The sequence below is a fragment of the Vanacampus margaritifer genome, chromosome 10 (genome assembly GCF_051991255.1).
Source record: "Vanacampus margaritifer isolate UIUO_Vmar chromosome 10, RoL_Vmar_1.0, whole genome shotgun sequence".
NCBI classification, from domain to species: domain Eukaryota; kingdom Metazoa; phylum Chordata; class Actinopteri; order Syngnathiformes; family Syngnathidae; genus Vanacampus; species Vanacampus margaritifer.
The window spans coordinates 7,334,506-7,357,415 of record NC_135441.1 but is presented as its reverse complement, the minus strand read 5'-3'; the positions used below and the strand labels follow the sequence as shown (position 1 = coordinate 7,357,415).

The window sequence follows — 22,910 nt, the reverse complement described above, 5'->3', positions numbered from 1 at the left end:
TGTTGTGTGAGACTTCTTTTTTTTTGTTAACTTCTTTGCAACTAATATCATGTTATGGTCAGCGATCCCTGTGATGACATTATAAGATTTTGTTATTCTTTCTGGTCTGTTTGCAAAGATTAAATCAATCAATGTTTCACTATGTCTTGTGGAGTAGGTTGATTTGTCATTTGTTTTTTATTCCAATTTATCCATTAAACATTTCAACTTAACTTTATCCTTTTTATCCTGCCAATTTATGTTAAAATCACCCATGATTATACATTCTAATCCCCTGTCAATATTTAAAAGAAGACTTTTAAAATCATCATAAAAAGTTGTAACTAACCATTAAATTAAATTTCATTGTTGGTGATAGGATTATTTGTATTCTGAGACATTATAATGTTGCACTAATTTTAATTTCTTCAGATTTAAATTGCTCTTTAATATATATTAATACACTACCACCTCCTTTTTGATCCCTACCCCTCCTGTAACATTTATAACCAGGTACATTAACCAAGCCTGTTGGAGTGGATGGTTTCAACCACCTTTAAGATATACACAGATAATCCAAGTTTGAGTCTGTTATCAGTTTATGTATTTGGTCAATCTTTGGTAATATACTCCTTACATTAATATGTCCTCCAAAAAGTCCTCTAGGTTTTGTCTGAGGATTCCAAATAACTTGGGCATGGTTTACGGTTTGAAAAAGCTTTAGCTCTTTGCATGAGTATTGCGCGATTGCAAGTTTTGGTCCTTGTGAGGTGTCGTCATTGTTTACGTCCTGTATCTACATTACATGATACACTGCAAACTTTAGCCTGATCAATTATTACAGTACCAGTAGAAGGTCCACTAGCAGCAGGGCTAGCTCCTTGGCCAGGCTGGACAGCAGGGCCAAGGAGCAGGCCGATCAGCAGCAGGGCCGGTAAGAAGGCCAGCAATATTGCAGGTCGCTGATAAACTCTTCTGGTGGAACGATTGAACCTCATCCAGCCACAATGGAAGTCCAGCCAGCTGTGGCGGAGGTCCAGCTAGCCGTGGTGAAAGCCCAGCTAGCTGTGGTAGAGGCCTGGCCTGGTTCGGTGGAAGCCCAGCAAGCTGTGTTGGTAGGTCAGCCTGGTGTGGTGGAAGTCCAGCTAGCGGTGGTGGAAGTCCAGCCAGCCACGGTGGAGGCCTGGCCTGGTGCGATGGAAGCCCAGTTGGCTGTAGTGGCAGGCTGGCCCGGTGCCGTGTGCTAGTATTGTTACTAATACTATTTAATCTGGATACTTTCCTCTGAATTGAGGTTGCAGGCAGGGATGCCCCTCTTTCCGCTACTTCCGTTGTGTAAATTTTTCTCCTCTTTTGACTGAAATGAAGGCAGACTTTCAAAGGTGGGGTTCCCTCCTGCTCACTCTGATTGGACGAATAAACACCATTAAAATGACTGTTTTGCCAAAGTTTTTGTTTTTGTTCCATCGGCTGCCAGTGTTTTTGCCTTTAAGTTTATTTTTAAGGCAGTAGACTCAACTATTTCTCATTTTTTGTGGGATGGCAAATACCTAGAGTTGGACTGAAAGTACTTTAAAATTGTAAATTCTATGTTGGGCTCTCTCTACCGAATTTCCAATCTTATTATTGGGCTGCAAGCAAATATAGCTAAAATTACATTTTTGTCCAGGATGCTTGATGTATTTTGGTGTCACTTGGAGGCGCAGTCATGTTCCCCATTTTCTCTTGTTGCTTTGTTGACTGGTCCGGTACCACAAACCCCTCTGGCCTTACCAGCAACCCCATGGTTATCGCAACCTTTAAGATATGGTTTAAATTTAGGAAGCAGTTTAATTTTTTGGCTCCCACGGTGTTGACTCCACTATTAAAGAATGCAGTGTTTAAACACACACTTACTGAAATCACTTTTGTCATGTGGCAGAAGAAGGGACTTAAATGTTTTAAAGATCTTTATAAGGATGGGGCATTTCAGTCTTTCACTGAGCTGATTACTGAGTTTCACCTTTTATCCTCCCATCTTTTTTGATATTTTCAGGTGAGGAACTGTGCTAAGAAGTGGTACTTTGACCAAATTCTTTAACAAGTGGCAACCTTTTATGAATTTCTTCAAGACAGGTTAACACTCAACCAGCCCCCCACCCCTCCCCATTTATTCAGTGCTGTAAAAAAAAAAAAAATGTTTGTTTTTGGTTTGTTTTATTATTATTGTTGTTGTTGTTTTTTTATTGGTAAATAAGCAAGTTAAAAAATGGTGGTGTATATCAGAGGTCCCCAACCCTGGTCCTCAGGGACCGGTATCCAGCCTGTTTTCCATGTCTCTCGCAACCAACACACCTGAGGATTGTTATCAGGCTTCATGCAGAGCTTTCTGATTAGCTCCTCGTTTGAAATACCTGTGTTGGTTGTGGGAGACATGGAAAACAGGCTGGATAGGGGTACTTGAGGACCGCGGTTGAAAACCGCTGCTTTACACAATAATGCCAGTTTTTATTTTATTGCCACCCTAGAAATCAAAGTTCATGAGTAGTCATTGCAAGTTTTCAGCCTTGCCGCTAACAAGCAGATATGTCTCCAGATTCTTTGAATCTATTGATGAGATGGATGATCGATTATCATAGTTGATGAAACCTCTATATCCCCTGCATTTGTTTGCTGTTATTAAACTTTTTTTCTTTTTTTTACTCATTCACTCCCAATAATTTTCACTTAAACAACCCCCTTTGTTCCGGCTGTTTTACTGAATTTTGACGGATTTTGCAAGGCCCAAAGAATATTGGGTTCTACTGCTATAAAAACATACAAGTATGTTTCTATCTGTTTCCATTTTGCAGCAATTAGCATTAGAATGTAGCTAAGTTTTATCATTATTCACAAATCTGTTGAAAACAGTGGGCGAAAGAGCTTTTTGCAACCTAGTTGATCTCTTATAATCTGCTGCCACCTGTTGGCCGTTTTTGTAATAACTATAATTGTTTCAAGCATTCTCTTCAGTTCAACGGCTGCATCAAAGCATTCTGTATGCGCTAGCATAAACAACATAAACAACAAAAACGTATAAATACGTCTTTGGGAGCATTGTAATATTTGCGAGCAAATGAGTTAAATATCTTTCATCATTATTTTCAGTCTTGTTGCCCATCTTTATGGTCGTGCTGTAGTTTAAAAGGCAAAACCATTAAAAAAAATAAAATAAACGTAATCAATTTGAATCTTAAATATCTTGTCTTTGCAGTGTATTAAAATGAATATATGCTGAAAGAATTTGCAAATCATTGTATGCTATTTTTACGTTTTATACAACATCACAACTTTATTGGAATTGGGGTTTGTACACTAAAGAAACCCACCACCCCCCCTCAAGGAATTAGATCAAGTCACTGATGGTGTAGTGGTATGCTCACCTTAGCGTGGCTTCAGCTCCCCCTCAGGGACGAGAATGTGAGCGTTAATGGCTGTTTGTCTCTACAATATACAGTATATGCTACCTGTGACTGACTGGTGACCAAGTCAGGGTGTGGTCTGCCTTTCACCCAAGTCAACTGAGATAGGCTCCAGCACCCCGTGACCCTGAATAGAATAAGCAGTGTTGAAAATGGTAGGATGGAATTAGGTCACTGTTCACAGTTCAAATACAACTTTGTCCACTGTTATATGACTTTGTTCATTAAGGTTTGCAGCAGTTCATTGGATATCTTTATGCTTTGCAGAAAAGGAAATTAGATTTGACTGAAATAGTCCTTCATCAAAAATTCCCTTTGACCTTATTGTACAATGGAACCATGGTGAGATTGTGTCTGACTAAAAAGTCAAACCTGAATACTTCCATGGTGTCCCAAATAAGGGAAGAGGCTTCTTCACCGTTTTCATTTGACTTTAACACATGCAAAAGAAAATCATTTACTTCACACAAGATGTTTTACCGTTTTTTTTTATGATTGCTTAAGCACGAAATATAAAATAGGGCTCGGATTTTAAAAACACGACACACAATTAGCACAACCAGGGTTATGCAGAACATCTCATCTGACATCCTGTGCAAAATGAATCGCTCATGTAAAAACCATAAAGACATAGATATAAACCATCTTATGTTCCAATATGAAATACACACGTTTCATAAGGTTTAACTCTGTTTGGACCAGTTACACACTGCTATGTTTAACTTAAAAAAAAGAAAAAAAAAACACTTTTAACAGTAACTTTAAGTAAAGTACACAAAGTGCAAATATACAACATGCTACATTAATCAAACACAAGATCAATGCTACACACTATTGAAAATAGGATTTATTTTTCTTCATATACCCGAAATCAGTCAACATAGACAAACACAACAAAATGTGACCCAACAATCAATGTAAGCCCACATAAGCACAGGTTGCATTTACTGTCAAATAACTTAATAAATACATAAATAAATAAATACAATCACCTGGTTGGATCCGACCCGTGAATTTCATCAACATCGTAGGCAATATACTCATTGGTATTTTTTTTTAACTTGTAATTGGAAGGTCCTTGATGCCAGTGTAAATCTGCTACAATTTACCTCCTGCTCGTCCTCCACCGATTCCCCCTCTCACCCTCACCCTCTTCCTTTGACTTCTTCCGTTTTTGGTTGAATGCAAGTGAACTTACCTGCTGCATTTTTGTAGTGCTCAAACCTAATTGGTTTGTCTACGATAAAGAAATCACACACATAATGTGTGTGTTTAATCAACTGGCTCATGACTGTGGTAAATTGTCAGTGCTTTGGAATTGCAAGGAAGTGACATTATGATGTACTTCTGTGTCGTGTGTTCAATGTTTCACAAACCACTACTAGAGCAAAGAAGAAGTGCATGTTTTCAGAAAATTCATTTCAATGTATTTTCTTAATAGTCTGCATTTAATAGCATAGAATGATTCCATTTAATGGCTAATTTACCCACCCAATTTCAGAGTCATCAGGTCTGCTTTTGTGATTTATGACACATTATTTTCTACCTACTGAATTGAACATAATCTAATTAATCTAATTAAATAATGTGTTTAATTAACTAGCATTTAATTGCACTGTTTTGACTAAGATTGTAATGTGACCATTCATGGTGCTTAATCACATAATCAGTAATGTATCATTCTTTAGTATAGTAAAATCTATAGTTTGGTAGTTTCCCTATTTGGCATGGATGAGCTGTCTTTTCAAAAATGATTTAACAAACCAATTATTCAAATGTGTTATTTAACAACTCACAAGGAATAATCTTCTTATTTTTTCTTTATCCAAATCGTTCTGCTAACTTGCCTGCTTTTCATGTTAATCTAAATGAGGGAGACAAAAGCGAGTTATATTTAAGTAGCTGTTCAAAGTGCTTTCTGTCACTGTCATGCCGCACGGGGAGTGATTAGAGTTGAGTAGCTCTGGCGGAGACTGGTTTCCACCTGTCAGCCGCTGATCACAGAAAAGTATGTTACTTGACTCTCACATCTTATGCTAATTATCTGCTTTAATTTGATTTGAAATATATGAAAAAAGTGACCTCTGTATCCTGCCCCTTAAGTTGCCTTTACTGCTGAAGTATACTTAAAAGATGCGTACGCTGCACATTTAGCTACTTAGGTTCAACGTGTAGTTCCTTTCCTTGGTGTAGTTCGAGAACACTTGCATAGACATGTATTGAGTGTTAAGCATCACAGCTCTGATATACTGGGGGGAGGGATGAAATTAAAAAAAAAAAGTCAAATCAAACAAATTGATCATTGTAAAGACATGCAGGCAGAAATAAATAAAATCTGTGACATTCTACTAGTAATTACGCTTAAAATGGACTATTAAGACTAGGGGTGTGCCCAAAAAAAGAAAACATTGATTCTCATAAGAATCGCGATTCTCATTTAGTACTTTTCAGAATCGATTTCAAATGTCCCAAAATCGATTTGATTTAAATTATTTTATACTGTCTTACTAATTAGAATTAGCGAGTCAGACTGGAGTAGATCATTACAATTCCTTGCACATCTACAGATTGAAGCAAAAATCATTGTCAAGCAAATCATTTTTAATAAAAAATTGTTCTTAATCGAAAATCGATTCTGAATCGAATCGCAGATCCAAAAATCGGAATTGAATCGAATGGTGAGACATTCAAAGATTCCCACCCCTAATTTAGCCGCCCAATAAAGGAGAAATAATCTTAGCCATTGATAGAATCGAAGAATTACCAGGAGAAACTTGAGCTGACACTGAAGAGTATGTTCAAAGAATTTTCAGGGAGAAACTCCAGTTAAGGGAGAAGATTGAGATGGAGAGAGCTCACCACGCTGGGAGATAATCCATCCTAAATGTAAAAGCAATACGTGACAGAGGGGACATTGCCTACCTACGGCATGACAAACTTGTAATTCACCCTTCGCACCAAGACAACAAGATCAAGTCCAGACAGTTAGATTTAAAATGTGCTTTGCCTAATAATTCACAACATTTAGGGATAACAGGTACTGCCCTTCGATTGAGTGGTGATCAGTCAGGCGCTAGCTCGCCTTCAACCCTAATGAGGAGAAGCACCACTGAAAATGGATGGATGGAGTGCCATTGTAGTTTCTACGACAAGAAGTGGGAACTCAAGTCGATTCAAAATGTGCTTTGCATAATAATTCCCTTGTATTTTGATGTTTAAGGACAATAGCAGTAGTGCTGTCACTATCGAATATTTTTAAACTTGATTAATCTATCGATTAATCGACTAATCGGATTAATTTAAAATTTGCATCAAAGTGTATCACGAAATCATTTTTCCCCAGATTATTGTTTATTAACCAGTGATTGGTGGTTGTTGTGTACTTTGTATTCGGATAGTGATTAAATGATTGATGTTCTACTAAGTTGTTACCGGTTCAGTTATTGTTTTCCAAAGTAAAATCAAATGTTTTGCAAATGTCTTATTTTGATTAAACCACAGAAGATAATCAGTCTTTTTCATGAAGGACTGCAGAAATCGGTGAACAATTACTGTTGATATGCTGAAATCAGAGATTTTGGACCATTTTAAATTAAAAATTGGTTCAAAACGATTAATCGGTTATTAAAATAGTTGTGGATTAATTTGATTATCGATTCATTTTCTAAATATCAATATTGTGAGATGCAGATGATCACATGAGTTTCCACTAACACCAACTTGATAGCTCTATGAGATAACTTTTGAATCAGTTTTTCACAACTGCAGTATTCAGATGCATGAAGAATTTGAAAGCTGTTGATGGTGTTACAGAAGAAGGCAAAGAAGATAGAAATGATCAAGTCTGATGTTATTTAGTGTATACGTTTATATGTTGTAAGCAGACAATTGTTCAACATTGTGCACTGTTTATTTTGTATGGAACAAAAATGTTCAGTCAAACAATAAAACTTCACTCCAAAACTGACAGATGGCAGAATTATTTTGTCGAATAGCTAGCTGGGAATGCTGTAAAAAGCTTTTTGATTGAGCTTGTTTGTTGGCTAATGGAAGACATAGCTTTAAAAATAGCACTAAAAAATGATTTAGTTATTTTTGAGAGCATTCCCAATGAAAGTAAAGTAAACATAACAAAAGTAAAATAGGTTGCCACGAATGCATAGATTTGGTTACATATAGTCTCTCCTGATAAGCCACTGCAGTACAACAGGAGTGTCTGGTCCACCAATACTGGCCCAAGACTAAATTCTCCACCAGGGTTGGGGGAATCCAGGTCTACAAAGTAAAAACCCTGCCAATGATTGTCTTTAGCAACAGGTGCTTCTACTCAATTGGCAGGTAAACAAGCTCATCTCCACTTGTTGAATAGAAGCACCTGTGGCTAAAACAAAACTGTTTCAGGGTTTTTACTTTGTGGATCTGGATTCCCCAAGTTCCAACCCTGCTTGCCACCATGTGGGACAGGGCCTTCCATTCAGCGGCCCACATCTTAGGAAAGCTCTCTCTGACTCCCTGAGGGCTCCACAAAGTTCAGAGATGTTCAAAAAGGGGGCTACAAAAGTTTTCATTTGTAAAACTATCATGCTACTTTCCATTCTTAACCTTGCTCACTTGCTTGTCTGCCTTTACCTCATCCAGCTTTATGTTGTAATTTCTGAATGCTAATATTGTTTTTAAACTTCTTGTAGCACTTTGAGATTTCTTTGAAATATGAAGTGTGTTTTAAATAAAATGCACACAGTACAACCGTATCACTCAAATTGCCCACACACAACAAAGCGGTTAACATTTGTCATGTCTTGTGCCGGCAGGCTCTGCTCTCAGGCTGTGTTTTGTTTTTGCAGCGACTGTTTGACCAGCGGGTGGTAAACGAGACACACACACACCTGCTACCATTCTGTAATCAGCCAGCACCTGCATTTCAGGCCCCGTCCACACAAAAGCCAGTTTCAATGTATCCTCACAAGTTTCTTACCGTTTAGGCCGTTGGTCCACACGATGGCGCGGTTTCGTTGCTTGAAACCGATCATTGTTGAAACCGGACTCCAGAGTGGAAAGATTTCAAAACGCGTCCGTCTGTACACTATATGCAGGATACTCCTCCAGTGATGACGTAATGGTCGCGGCTCGATGTCGACGTATTGTCGCAGATTGATGACGCATGCTCCAATTCTCGCGTGACTGCGCGCAAACCGCCTGTCTGTCAACAACAATGGCGGATAGCTGCGTGTTAGTCGTTTTGCGCAGCCTCCTTAGCTTGCTTATGCTTTTGCAGCAAAATCTTTTTTTTCTTTATTCCCACGTTCATCAAGCGATGTTGTACTTGGATCACCCGCCATTGTCATTTCTCCTGTGTTTGTCTTTTTCATGTTGTTTCGATGCATGCAAAGCCATGTTTGTTCTGTAGATTGCAATAAAGTTAGAAAAAAAAACTTTTTATCTTCTTTGCTGATTCTTCTTTTACGCTTTCCATTAACTCCCTGTGGCTGCGCTACAGCGCCACTCTAGACTTGGCATATACATTACAGCAGTTAAACATCCCTTTTGGACACACGCAAGTCTTGAAATGCTTCTGTGTGTATGAGATTTGTTTGAGGAACGAAGCCGGCTTTGCTGCCGTCTGGACAGGGCCTAAAGGCCTAGATACACCAATCCGACGTTGGGAGTCGGACAGTGTAGGACCGACGGCATGCGGCGTCTGATCAGTGTATAAATTACACTGATCAGACCAAAAATTGGAGGCTGCACTGGCAAGACGCGCGGCGCCACTGCACTGGTGCTGTGATATGTCAATCATTTGGCGCCTGCGGGGTCCAATCTCATTTGAGCAGGGGCACGTGCCACCCCGGCCTCCCCTCTGGCTCTGCCAGTGGCAGTAGCCCAAGTATAAGTCGTTTAGATGTTCTGACAGCCCACGTGGAGTCGGAGTGGGGACTGGCACCCACGTTGACTTCGCGTCCGGCTGCCTTGGATGCAGCAGCACGCAACATTCACAAACCTAGTCTCCCGCACCACTACCGGTACGGCAGTGAACCCGGGTTGTGCAGCCAATTCATACACCAATGCTCCCTGATTTTTGACCAACAACCTCTGACCTACTCTAATGATACATCTCATCACATGGTGAGTCTGCTTACAGACAGAGCTGCCACCTGGGCTATGGCAATTAGCAACACTAGGCCAGGATTGCACACTTCTATTCCTGTTTTTGTTGCAGAGTTAAACGGGTTTTTTGATCACCCAGTTAAGGGGAGGGAGGCTGGTAGCCGTTTGCTAGACTTTTCTCAGGACCAAATGTCGGTCGTCAATTATTCTATTCAGTTCCAGATATTAGCGACCGAGAGTGGTTTGGACGAACCAGCTTTGTGTATAGTTTATCGCCGGGGGTTAAACACCTGTTTCAAGGACGAACTAGCCATGCGGGATGACACCACTGGTTTGGAGGAGCTTATTGAACTAACTAATCGTTTGGACAATCGAATGCGGGAGTAGTAGCGGGAATGCCGGTTGGACCTGCCTAGCCCTCCCTCGACACTCCTGGCCCAACTCTGGAGCAACTGGGCGCCCCACGGAGTCCTCAACTACCGGCAAGGAGCCCATGCAAGTTGGCGGGGGACATCTCTCCCAGGCCGAGCGTCAACGGCGTTTCCGGACCGGAGCCTGCCTCTACTGCGGACAGCTGGGACATCGGGTGTCCTCCTGCCCGGTGCGAACTCCGCACCGCTCTGACGACACAGAGGTCAGCACTCTGTGGACGATCCTCTCCCCAACCCTGACAACAGTCACCTGTGTGAGTACCCCAATGAGGGTTCATAGTCTTTTGATTTAATTATTGATTAAATACTAAGAGACTGGAACTAGGGAGGAGAAGCGTGGGGTTTTGGACACCATGCTAAAATTTCCACTTTGGTTGACTCGGGTTTGGATGACTGTTTTCTTGATCCTGGCCTAGTACCATCTCTAAAATGCCCTATTTGTTGTGTTGTTGCAACGGCAGTTTGACCAGCGGATGGCGCGTGAGGCACACACACACACACACACACACACACACATACTTGCCTCTGTGTATTATGAGGACTTGCACCCCAAAAAATTTTTTTTGGGGGGGGGGGGTGGTTGTCCAGGAAAATGTCACTTCAAAACTTGAAAAAACTCAACTCACGAAAAAAAGAAAAACCTGAAAAAAAACGTAATTGTGAGGACATAGATAATGACCTAAATAAGCCATGCCCATGGCAAAAATTTTAATTATGAGGACCAACTCACATTACAAGGACAAAGTTTACACAACACACGGCAACCATGTCACTGAAGTGACTTGAAAGTTCTGGCATTCTGACGTTACACAAACTAAAATAGCATTGATGTGTTATGACTTACCTGATATAAGGACACATTGTTGTGCATAACAACACTGTGAAATGCAAAGTCATACCTGATCCCTGAGCACCACAATTTTAGGACAGACTGAAACTGGTATGTTAATAAAACAATGCTTCTTATGTGAACAGGTTATCTAGGTCAAGTATATCTTTGAAATGCATAAGCTAGACATGAAACCAGATGCAAAAGAGTCAGTGAACATTTTATTCTTTAAAACATGACTACCTCTCATCTTAAAGGATGAGCAGTTTTCTCATAGCTCATTCCTGGAATACCTTCGGATTTCTGAAACAGGTTCAATGTAGGAAGTGTCCAAAGTACTGTGAGAATCTGGAACATGTTCCTCTGCTGATGAATCCTCACTTGAACTGGATACATCAGCAACCTAATTTTTTAAACAAAAACAATTAATACATACATACAGACATACATATACATATTGTCACTGTCCTGTGAAAAACACTTCCACCATATTTTCCAGACTATAAAGCGTGCCGTGCCGCCAAGAAGGATCGCTACCGGAGAGCAGCCCGCGACCTGAAAATGGAAACCTGTTTTTCACAGGACAGCAATGATATCCATATGTACAGTAGACGCACACATACATATGCATATATACAGTGGCTCTAAAATTAACACCTGCCAGATGCGGGTTAAAATTCATTTTGGCGGGTGGTCATAAATATTTACCAGCTTTACTTCGCTGTTACTTAGTGACTTGAAGTAGAAGCTCGAGACAAGTGTCGAGCGCTCGCGGCAGAAGTAGCTCCCGCCATTAATGGGCTAATGTGCTAAAGTTCATTTACCAAAGATAGGTGGTCTTCATCATCAAGCAGTTTTGCATTTTTTAAACGGGATGTGTGCCAGATGCTGGAGCAAACTAGAAAAACATTTAGAACCTAAAGTTTGTGAATATACTAAAGATTATTATAAATCTAGTCACCACATTTATTCGAAAGATGAGATGAAGCATTTAACAAGACGGATAGTTAATATGCTTAATATATGGCATTGCCCCTAAAACAAGTCTTGTGTGATACAGTCCTTCAGTTACAGTATACTTTTCTATTTTACCGAGTCGGACAGTCGTTAAGATTGAGACAATCAACATTTAGCTGCTTGCAACTAAAGACAGAGGTATAAACATGGGTCATAATTTATCCTCTTGACTAAATTATATAAATTCAATGAAAATGCCTGCACTATTAATCCTGGTTGCGTGAAACAAAGATCCATTGCAGATACAAATAACACACAAGAAAAAATACCCATCATGCCAGTCCATTCTAGTGCAGCGAAAGGTCCAAAACATAAAGCACATTTATCCAAGCTTGATACAAGTGAATAAACTACCTGATGTTTACACTTCTGTTTAAAAAATAAATTGATAGCGAGTTCACCTCTAAAATCCACCATAAATAAATTAATGGGAAAAAAAGATCACTACAGTGCATAATCTAAATCACCAAACTGCCAACAAATCTTCAATTTGTGATATTTTTTTTATGTTGACTTTTAGGAATTTTAGTCCCATACAAGCTTATTGTTGGATACAGTATTTTGAACGTCTTGACAATACACATTGCATAAACAATTGTTGTGATTATATTTGTTAGTTATATAGTTCAGCCCTAGCATCTACTCTACACTCTTCACTCCTAACGTCTTGCTTCTGAAAACTGATTTCAAAATCAATATTCAAAAAGAAATCTCGTCACCTGGTCAACTTGGTCTGTGACAGCTATGTCTTCAACTATGTCTTCAGGTTGTGCTTCAGTTGAAACCTGGTACACATGAAGAGAAAAATACATATAAAATTCAATTCTTAGTAACACGACTGTACCTGTGCATTTACACAGTTACAGTACATACAGAACAATGAATAGGTTAAAGTATTGTGAATGCAAACACATTTTATTTGCCATTTCAAAAATAAATAATCCGTCAGCACTAGTGGTTTGTGTAAATTAGTGACGTCTATTTTTCACAATGAAACAATTAATAGAAAATACACAGTCCTCAGAGAGTCCATACCTGACCAGAGTATGAATTATGAGGACTGTATCTGTAACGTCAAGCCCTCAAAATGTATTTTACACTCGCAGTGTATAAATACACTGTCCTCAGAGTGTCAGTTATTCACAACTACGACATTGTGAGGACTATACACCTGCGAGGGCTGCACAGTATTGACAAAACAAGCGACATGGGTGTTTTATACAGTGATGGAGATTATTGTGACATTAAACATGGACCTAATATATATATCTTTATAATCTAATTAAAGAAATACACGTACGTGCAGAAAAATAATCATTCTCATTGTGATCTAGTCTTATCCAAATAAGTTATTTTTTGTTAGTAATGCTCCTCGATACAATTCTGTTGTATGGCGATGCGCAATTAAGGTTGTCTCTGATTGGTCAAAATCAGACTCAAGTAGGGCTGGGCAATAAATCAAATTAATTGAATAAATTAAATTAAAATTGAATCGTTGAAAATTTGCTAAATGTGAAATTTATTTTGTCTTCTGGATTATTAAAAGCTGTTATTATGTTCTGTTACATCCAGATGTTATTGTGAGTTGTAATTTTGCATAAGTGGTGGCAGAATGCTGGATGGTTGGTTTAAAAGACTTCTAATTTTAATTTTTGGCCATATCGCTTAGCCTCAGACTAAAGTATACAATCAATCCAATATTAATTTGTTGCACGTCTTTGCAATACACATATTGCATAAGCCATTTGTGCGGCAAGATTTTTTCCACATATTGTGCAGCCCTAGTATCTCCACCTTCCACTAATGTCTTGCTTCTGAAAACTGATTTCATCCATCCATCCATCCATCCATTTTCTTGGCCGCTTTTCCTCACTAGGGTCGCGGGGGTGCTGGAGCCTATCCCAGCTGGCTTCGGGCAGTAGGCGGGGTACACCCTGAACTGGTTGCCAGCCAATCGCAGAAAACTGATTTCAACAACATTCAAAAAGAAATCTAATCACCTGGTCAACTTTGGCGCAGTCTGTGATAGCTGTGTCTTCATCAGGTTGTGCTTCAGTGGAAACCTGGGGCAGATGAATAGAAAAATACCAATACATTTCCTGAAGAAGAAAAAAAAGAAAAAAAAGAAAAGAAAAATACCAATACAATTAAATTCTTACTAAGACTAGACTGCTATAATGTAATTTCATGCAATCATGAATGTGCGACCAATAATTCTAGTATGTCACATGTATGACACAATATCCAAATGTCATGATAAGAAATCACGATATGATAATTAACATGATATTGTGAGGATAGCGATACTAACGATAACTATAAAAATAAAATTAAACCGACCCATTGTTTTCCACAGCTTGTTGGACACTGATGTTCTTTTTGACAACTCACACTGGTCAGATCTTCAGACAGACTGAGTGCTGCATTGGCCGTGTTTGGGTCCAGTATGACGGGACTGTAGGAGACCATCTCCTTCATTCGTTCCCACACGCTGAACTTGCGGTTGCCCACATGCTTGACTTCGTCCAGCAGAGCTCCTGAGAGCAGTTTGGGCTTGTCGGGTAGCTTCTGGATTTTTGTCATTGCGGTCTTGAAGTTCTTCATGAAGGAAACGGGGTCAGAGGTCAGCTGCTGCTCTATGCTTCTGATCACGTCTGACACATCGGCTATGTCTCTGCTGAGAGCCTGAATCTTCTCCTTCATCATCCGACTCTTTTCCTCCTCTTCCTCCCTCACAGCAGACAACCTGGCGTCCTCCTCAGCCTGCAAGAAGCGACGAAGTTCCTCGAAATCCATCTTAATCTTGTTTTCCACCTGCTCCCTCTGGACCTTGATGTACGTCGCTTGTTCATTGCAGTTGTCTCTTGTCTCATTGTAATCTTTCAGTCTTTTCTTTGCGTCCTGCAGGCCGTCCTGGAGTTTGTCTTTGTGATCTTCGTGAACTTCAATGAGGGGACAGAACTTGTGGCCAGCGTGGATTTTTGCATCTTTGCAGATGAGGCACACAAGCTCCTGGTGGTCCACACAGAAAAGTTTCAGTTTCTCCTTGTGCAAGCTGCAGATGTCGTCAGACTCCACTGAGGCTTGTGAAAAGACCTCACATATGTTCTTCAGGGCCAAGTTCTGAGGTACATCAATTGAGCTAAACTCCGTCCTACAGACTGGACACGCTCGATCAGAAAGTTCAAATGGTAACATTACATATCTGAATTGACATCATACTGTTCTTTGTTGCTTGCAAATTCAAAAATTTTATTTTTTTAGGGGTGCCAGATGATCAAAAAATTTTTTTTATTTTTTTGGAGAGAGAGAGAGCTCAGTATTGTTCATTCGGTAATTTTACCGATTCGACATGTCATCATCATTGCTCTCTCTTTTTTTTCTCTTTTTTTTTGTATGTGCACGAGTTGATTATAATTTTTAAGTATAATTAATTGCATGACTTTATTAGTTAACTCATGATTAATGGCAAATTTTATATCTGTTCTAAATGTACAATAACATTTTTTTTCTAATTTTCATACTCTAAAATTGGGGAAAAAAATTAACTAATAGAAATGTGGCTGCATTATTTAGTCATTGATACAGTAATTTCATAATAATTCATAAAATTTAGTTAAAATTAAAAACAAGTGTGATTGATTTGTGTTGAGGCCATTTTCTGCCACTAGATGGCACAATTGCATTTGTAAGACACTGTTGGCAGCTCAGTGCATTATTTCTTTTCATATTAAGAGCTATCTAATCTTTAATTTGTGAAATTCTGCACATTTTTAAAATTGTACAATACAACTTGACCCCAGTCTCCACAAATATATGCATTATTATTAAATGTATTAGTGCTAAATTTTGATGTCCACGTGTCTGCTGTGTTGAGACTGGAATTCCCCTGGTACAGGCTTTCCAAGAAAGGGGCGGACATTAATCACCCATTAAAAAAAAAGTGTGGATTTAAAGGAACTTTAAATTAACTCACTTTTTTTTTATTCACTGTTTTAAACATTTCCATGCTCCAGCGAAAAAGGACGTCATTCGAACCTTGTCGGAGTCTAATCTGACAGAGCTATTAGTCAACCCAGATGGTCCCACTGTGGCATCCCTCAATGATGTGCAGAGCCAAGAAAGGCCGCTGTTCCTTGTCCACCCAATAGAGGGCTCTATTGCTGCCTTCAAGACACTTGCCTCCAAGCTTAGCGTGCCTTGCTATGGCTTGCAGTGCACCAAAGGTACTGTCAGTGGTACATGAGGATATCTTTCACCTTCTCTTCTAAGACAAATTACCATATTTTTGTATGATGAGACTGACATGAAAAATGTATTCATCACTTCCTTCCCCAGCTGCTCCGCTGGACAGCAGAGTTTGATAAAATTATAAGAAGAGAGTGGGCAGACTTTTTGGAAATAAAGGACTCTCCAGACTTATCTCCATCTATTCTCTGGAAAGCTGGGAAAGCGGTAATTAGAGGTAAAATTATATCATATTCATCTTATAAAAAGAAACAAGATCAAAAATTAGAAAAAGCCCTGGAAAATAAAATTAAACAATTGACGGATTAAAACGTAATAATCCCAAATAACCAAATATGGACTGATTTACAAAATACAAAAATACAGTTAGACAGTATGTTATCCAAAAAGACAGAGTTTATAATACAACAATTGAGATACAACAACTTTCAATATAATAACAAATCAGGTACATTTCTTGCAAACCAACTTCAACGCAATCGGAAAAAATCTTTTATAACGGCTATCAAAGGGACAACTGGTGAATGCACACAATCACCAGAAGAAATTAATCACATTTTTTATAACTATTATCGCAACCTAAACTCAGAAACTCAGCATATTGAGGCATTCCTCAGTAGCTTAAATATACATCAGTTATCTACTTAATATAAAGATATGTTAGATGCGGCACTCACTATAAATGAGCTGTACAGTGCTCTAGATAGTATGCCTAATGGCAGAGCACCTGGTCCGGATGGTTGTCCGGCTATATTTTTTAAGCACTTTTGGTTAATGCTTGCTCCATTATTCTTAAGAGTAGTAACGGAAATTAAGACTAATGGTTACGTACGTCCACACATGAACACAGCAGCACAACACTTTTATTAAAGCCAGAAAAAGACCCCACCCTTCCATCAAGTTACCGTCCGATTTCACTAATTAACACTGATATTAAAATTATGACTAAGGCTTTCGCATCTAGACTAGAAACAGTAATCTCAACAATCATTCATAGCGACTAAACAGGCTTTATTAACCCCTGGGCGTTATTTTATTTTGAAATGGCTTGGTCAGAACCAACAAAAAGCCCAAAAATGGTCAAATAACGCCCAGGGGTTAAAGATTGTCACTCTACTAATAATATTAGGAGACTCTTTAACCTTATTAGCATGTCACAGCGGCATGATAAAAAGGCAGTTATTATATCGTTGGATGCAGAAAAAGCCATTCGACAAAGTTAACTGGTCCTTCCTCTTTGCTGTTTTAAATGAATTTGGCTTTGGTAAGTCCAGTATTATATGATTCTCCTAAAGCTACAGTTACATCTCAGAGTTTTACTCTACAGAGAGGCACAAGACAGGGATGCCCGATGTCCTATTTATTATTTGCGATATTTATTGAGCTGCTTGCATTAGCTTTAAGCCAGGAAAGAAGGATTCAAGGAATTTACTCCGGGCTAACAGAACATAAAACTAATCTTCCATCCATCCATCCATCCATTTTCTTTACCGCTTGTCCTCACAAGGGTCGCGGGGGTTGCTGGAGCCTATCCCATCTGGCTTTGGGCAGTAGGCGGGGTACAACTAAAACTAATCTATATGCCGATAATATTTTACTTTATTTAGAAAAAAACTGATATCTCGTTAGGGGAAATATTTAACTTAATAACTAACTCCTCACATTTATCAGATTATTCTATTAACTGGACAAAATCAACACCACTACCTATTACAGAAAATTCATGGAACCCTGCAAGCCAGGACCCACGCTACTCATTTCTTATAAGTCATTTGAAATACTTAGCCATAAAAATTTCACCTAAATTAACTGATTTAATTAATCTAAACTTCCTTTCACTTCTGGATAGCATTTACAGTGACTTGGAGCGCTGGAATAATCTTCCCATTTCTCTAATAGGACGAATAGCCACCATTAAAAATGAAAGTTTTACCCAAAATGAATAATTTTTTCTCAATGATTCCATTCAAACATCTATCTGGTTCCAGTCGTTGGACTCTGCCGTTACAAATTCTACTGGAATAAAAAAAAAAAAGAGCAAAGATTAGTCCATCTACTCTTCAGAAAAGTAAATGTGTGGGGATGGGGTTAGGGGGGTGGCAGCTAGGCGGGGGTGGTGGTGGTACGCGTGGCTGGGTAAGGGGGTGCTGGGGGTGTCTGGGGGTTTGGGAGCTGGGTTGTGGTGGATGGCGGGTGTGGGTGGGAGGCGGGGGGGTCGTAACACAGTTGTTGCCACAAGCGTGTGAGAGGCAACAGAACAACCAAAAGCATAATGTCATTCAGTTGGCTGCCTCGAACCCACAACCTCACAGTTGGGAGACGACCACTCTTCCACTGAGCCATGCCGCCCAATTGGACTAGTACACATCGCTTAACAGGGCCTCCAGGCCCGAGGCTGGAATTGTGAGGAGCGTGTCATTGGGCTCGACAACATAGATCTCAAAAGTACACAACGGTGAGAAGTGTTTTTGATTTGTTTTATTTTTTACCTACAGCGTTGACATTTTGTTAAAAGTGCAGAGGATTTCCATCCATCCATTTTCCAAACAACTTATCCTCACACAACTTATATAGTCTATCCAAGTTTTTGGAGGACACAAGTTGTGTGAGGATAAGCAGTGTGTCAACGCTGTAGGTAAAAAATAAAACAAACCAAAAACACTTCTCACCGTTGTGTACTTTTGAGTTTGAATTTGTAGCAAGCACATTCGTGTAGTTTGAAGTGCATGTGGAGAGAATGGACTAATACATCACACATGGCATTCTAAAACAGAAAACATGGCATCCTCGTGTTTTGTTAAGTTGTTTAGCGCGGCATCGCTGCTGCAAACCGCTCCCTCAAGGGATGGGTCGAATGCGGAGAACGAATTTTGTCTCAATTAGGTGGGTGCGACAATCAGTGGTACTTTAATTTTATGTACAAATTTTGTACAGGTTTTGTATACAGTTCATTGTAAAAACAAAAAACAAATAAACAAACAAACAAGATGGCGTCCTGTGCAGTTGTCGGTGAGCAGCCATGTTGGCCAAAGGAATCCTTGCTGTGTGTGGCCACCGGGGGCTAAACAACACAGCCAGCTTCCAATCAAGTGAAAACGGCAATTGCAATTTCTCTCCTGTAGGTGGCAGTGTTTTCAATTAAGTTGCCACGACTACATTCACTTTGGATGAAATCAATCATTTTAATGGGCTCCTACTGCCACAATAACAAACTTCTTGAGCTGACACTCCCTCCACTGTTATTACTATATTATATTATATTATACTGTATTATATGGCATTGGTGGAGCATATATGATGTAGAAAAAGCTTTAACATTAGATTTTTAAACGGCACACTGCACCTTTAAGATGATGCCAAATCGTCGAACGTCTTCTTGACCTGACACTTATCTCGTTTATTGTTGGACTTTGGCATCTGGCAAATCGCAGTTCAACAATAATACATACATAAAGGTTTGATCATAACAAGTCCAAGTGTCATCGATTGGAGTCAATAAAAGCACAACTCCAGGAAGTGCACTTATGGACCTTTTGGATATGAAACAATCATTCACTTGTGACTGAGGCAGACACACCGCGGCTCTCTTGAGAGCGAACGTTGGAAGCTTGTCGACAGAGTCGGTAAAAAAAATTTGAATTTATGCTTCAATGTGTATCTGACTATGTATATAATAAAAGCTTCTCACTAAATTTTTCATGGAACTGTGATTTTTCTGGAAATAAGTGATGTGATGTTTTAATCAAAACAAGGAAAAAAGGGTTTGACGTGGCACATTGATCATATTGATAGTGATTCATATTTGTTTTTTTATACTGACACATTGAGGTTTGTTTGTGTGGGAGCACCTACAGGAAGTTAAGATTTTAACAAATGTTTTAATAAAAATTGAAATTCTTTTTTTCAAATTTTACCTACTCGTTCCAGATAAGAATCAATCAAATCAAGCTGTATTTCAATGTTGGTGTTTTCATTTTGAAAGGAAAATTTACCAAAAGAGACGCGGAGTTTTGCAATATTGTAAAGCGAGTTTGGTGGGTTTGTCTTCTTTTTAAGGTGAGCTGTTCGGGTTGTTTTTTCGTTGTTTGCTGCACATCGAGCACCAAGCAGGAAGGGTAAGCGGCTATTTCCTTTTAACACCCTTTCTCCTCCTCTTATTTTTTCAACTTTTTTTTTCTTCTCTGAGCAAGTTTGCATTCAGGGCTCAGTTCAGTTTCAGTTTTTCCTCCCTTTTCTTTCACGTCGACTATAGATGCAACTGATGTGCTTTGCTTTTTGTTTTTACTCTGTACACTGTTTTTACTATATTATTTTTTATGTGCAAGTGGTAATAAATCGCTTTTGTGTGATCCCAGATAACGGGGTGTGGCTGCAGCCAAGTCAGAAAATGAAAGCAGGAAGTGCAAATATTTCCTTCACTCGTGACTGATAGACGCACTCTGAACGTTGGAAGCTTGTCGACAGAGTCGGTATCTTCGCAAGGAACGATGGCCAGCCCAGCTGAGGACCATCTACAATGTCCAGCCTGTTTGGAGAGCTTTAAAGATCCTGTCATGCTGCCGTGTAGTCACAACTTCTGTCGTGCGTGTGTACAGCAGTGGTGTGAGTATAAAGGAGATCGAGCGTGTCCAGTCTGTAGGACGGAGTTTAGCTCAATTGATGTACCTCAGAACTTGGCCTTGAAGAACATATGTGAGGTCTTTTCACAAGCCTCAGTGGAGTCTGACGACATCTGCAGCTTGCACAAGGAGAAACTGAAACTTTTCTGTGTGGACCACCAGGAGCTTGTGTGCCTCATCTGCAAAGATGCAAAAATCCACGCTGGCCACAAGTTCTGTCCCCTCATTGAAGTTCACGAAGATCACAAAGACAAACTCCAGGACGGCCTGCAGGACGCAAAGAAAAGACTGAAAGATTACAATGAGACAAGAGACAACTGCAATGAACAAGCGACGTACATCAAGGTCCAGAGGGAGCAGGTGGAAAACAAGATTAAGATGGATTTCGAGGAACTTCGCCGCTTCTTGCAGGCTGAGGAGGACGCCAGGTTGTCTGCTGTGAGGGAGGAAGAGGAGGAAAAGAGTCGGATGATGAAGGAGAAGATTCAGGCTCTCAGCAGAGACATAGCCGATGTGTCAGACGTGATCAGAAGCATAGAGCAGCAGCTGACCTCTGACCCCGTTTCCTTCATGAAGAACTTCAAGACCGCAATGACAAAAATCCAGAAGCTACCCGACAAGCCCAAACTGCTCTCAGGAGCTCTGCTGGACGAAGTCAAGCATGTGGGCAACCTCAAGTTCAGCGTGTGGGAACACATGAAGGAGATGGTCTCCTACAGTCCCGTCATACTGGACCCAAACACGGCCAATGCAGCACTCAGTCTGTCTGAAGATCTGACCAGTGTTAGTTGTCAAAAAGAACATCAGTGTCCAAAAAATTCAGAGAGGTCCGAGTGGAAATGTGTGCTTGGTTCTGCTTTGGTCTCTCAAACGCACATGTGGGATGTTGAGGTGGGAGACAATAGACACTGGGGGCTGGGTGTGGCATGGGGTGATTCTTGTTTGCCACATGACATAAAAACACGGTGCATTGCATTTCGTGATGATAAACACAGAAAGTTTGGTGGGTCATTTGGATCATGGAATCCGCCAGTGAAGCTGCAGAAGATCAGAGTTCATGTGGACATGAACAAAAGATCAATTTCATTCTCTGAATCACATACAAACACTGAATTGTGCAAAACAAAACCTTCCTCTTGGCCACATTTGTCTGACAACATGAAAATGTTTCCTTACTTTTACACAACTGATAAAGTTCCTCTGCAAATGATTCCACTTGCATGTCGTGTTACGACTCAAAGTCAGTGATGATATTGGATATGTTTAGCTCCCACAATTGTCGTCAGTCATTTTGTATGAGATTTTTTTCCCCACTCACATATTTTACATTGATTGACCTATTCAATAAATTCTTTAAAAAATATATATATATGTATTTTTTAAGTTAAGGCCATTTGTTAAGAATGTGCAAGTAATAACTCAATCTGAATGAAATGTCATGTTGTGTTATCCAAAATGGAATAAAGTGCTTTGTCTGTTTATTCAATTATTTCAGTATTTATTTTAATATTGATGTGTTTTTTTTATCTCAATATTTAGAAAAATATTAATAATTCATTATTGTTTTGTTTCATTGATTATTTATTTACATATTTATTTGATTATTTCAATATATATTTTGTATTTAAATATTTATTCAATCTATCAATATTACTGCTTAATACGTAAATATAAATACATGTATTTTTTAAATATTTATTCCATTATTTCCTTTTTTTTAGTTCATTATTTCCTTTTTTTTAGTTCATTATTTCCCTTATTTCAATATGTATTCAGTTATATCACTTTGTAAAATATGTTTTTGATGTCCCCCATTAATTTGAATATTAATTCAATTATTTCAAGATGTTATTAATCTAATAGCTGCTTGTTCATTTCATTTTTTTTTTAAATATTTATTTCATACACTACACTATTTCATTTATAATTCCTAATTTATATATATTAGGGGTGTAAATCTCTCCAATTAACACGTATCAAGATACGTATCGAATGTTGTTGATCTCAAAAAATTAGAATGATGTGAAGAAATGGATGGATGGATGATATTTTCAAAACGATATGTCAATCGTCACTAGATGGTTGGATTCCCTTTGTCTTAATCAGCTGCCTTGATGCGCCGTAGCATTGCCTGGGGGTTCTGGAAACACAGGCTTTCTTGGTGCTTGCTATCAGCTCTTTGTTTTGGGGTCTGGTGGCCCTCATTTTCCACTTGATAGTACTTTATTGTGGCCCTCGTTTC

The 22,910-nt window shown here is 39.2% G+C and overlaps 2 protein-coding genes across 3 annotated transcripts; one reads left to right on the top strand and one right to left on the bottom strand.

The window, feature by feature from the left end:
* Positions 1–10,085: 10,085 nt before the first annotated feature.
* On the bottom strand, positions 10,086–14,999 carry LOC144059517 (E3 ubiquitin-protein ligase TRIM35-like). The gene is made up of 2 exons (XM_077578650.1): positions 14,193–14,999; positions 10,086–10,205 (listed from the first exon to the last, which is right to left on the bottom strand). Exons 1-2 carry the CDS (start codon positions 14,997–14,999, stop codon positions 10,086–10,088), a joined length of 927 nt encoding a protein of 308 aa, XP_077434776.1.
* On the top strand, positions 14,979–21,987 carry LOC144059169 (E3 ubiquitin-protein ligase TRIM35-like). Of its 2 annotated transcripts, XM_077578094.1 has the most exons (5): positions 14,979–14,992; positions 15,818–16,027; positions 16,140–16,266; positions 20,106–20,164; positions 20,405–21,987. In XM_077578094.1, exon 5 carries the CDS (start codon positions 20,537–20,539, stop codon positions 21,914–21,916), a length of 1,380 nt encoding a protein of 459 aa, XP_077434220.1. In that variant the 5' UTR covers positions 14,979–14,992; positions 15,818–16,027; positions 16,140–16,266; positions 20,106–20,164; positions 20,405–20,536; the 3' UTR covers positions 21,917–21,987. The 2 variants fall into 2 exon arrangements, with proteins under 2 accessions (XP_077434220.1, XP_077434221.1); XM_077578095.1 differs by lacking the exons at positions 14,979–14,992; positions 15,818–16,027; positions 16,140–16,266 and adding an exon at positions 19,657–19,672.
* The last annotated feature ends 923 nt before the right edge of the window (positions 21,988–22,910 follow it).

Excerpts from the sequence above, each read along its gene's own strand:
- LOC144059517 (XM_077578650.1), bottom strand. The coding sequence starts at position 14,999 with ATGTTACCATTTGAACTTTCTGATCGAGCGTGTCCAGTCTGTAGGACG. Across the intron at positions 10,206-14,192 it reads TGTCTGAAGATCTGACCAGT|GTGACTGTTGTCAGGGTTGG; the intron begins GTGAGTTGTCAA and ends GTACTCACACAG.
- LOC144059169 (XM_077578094.1), top strand. The coding sequence starts at position 20,537 with ATGGCCAGCCCAGCTGAGGACCATCTACAATGTCCAGCCTGTTTGGAG.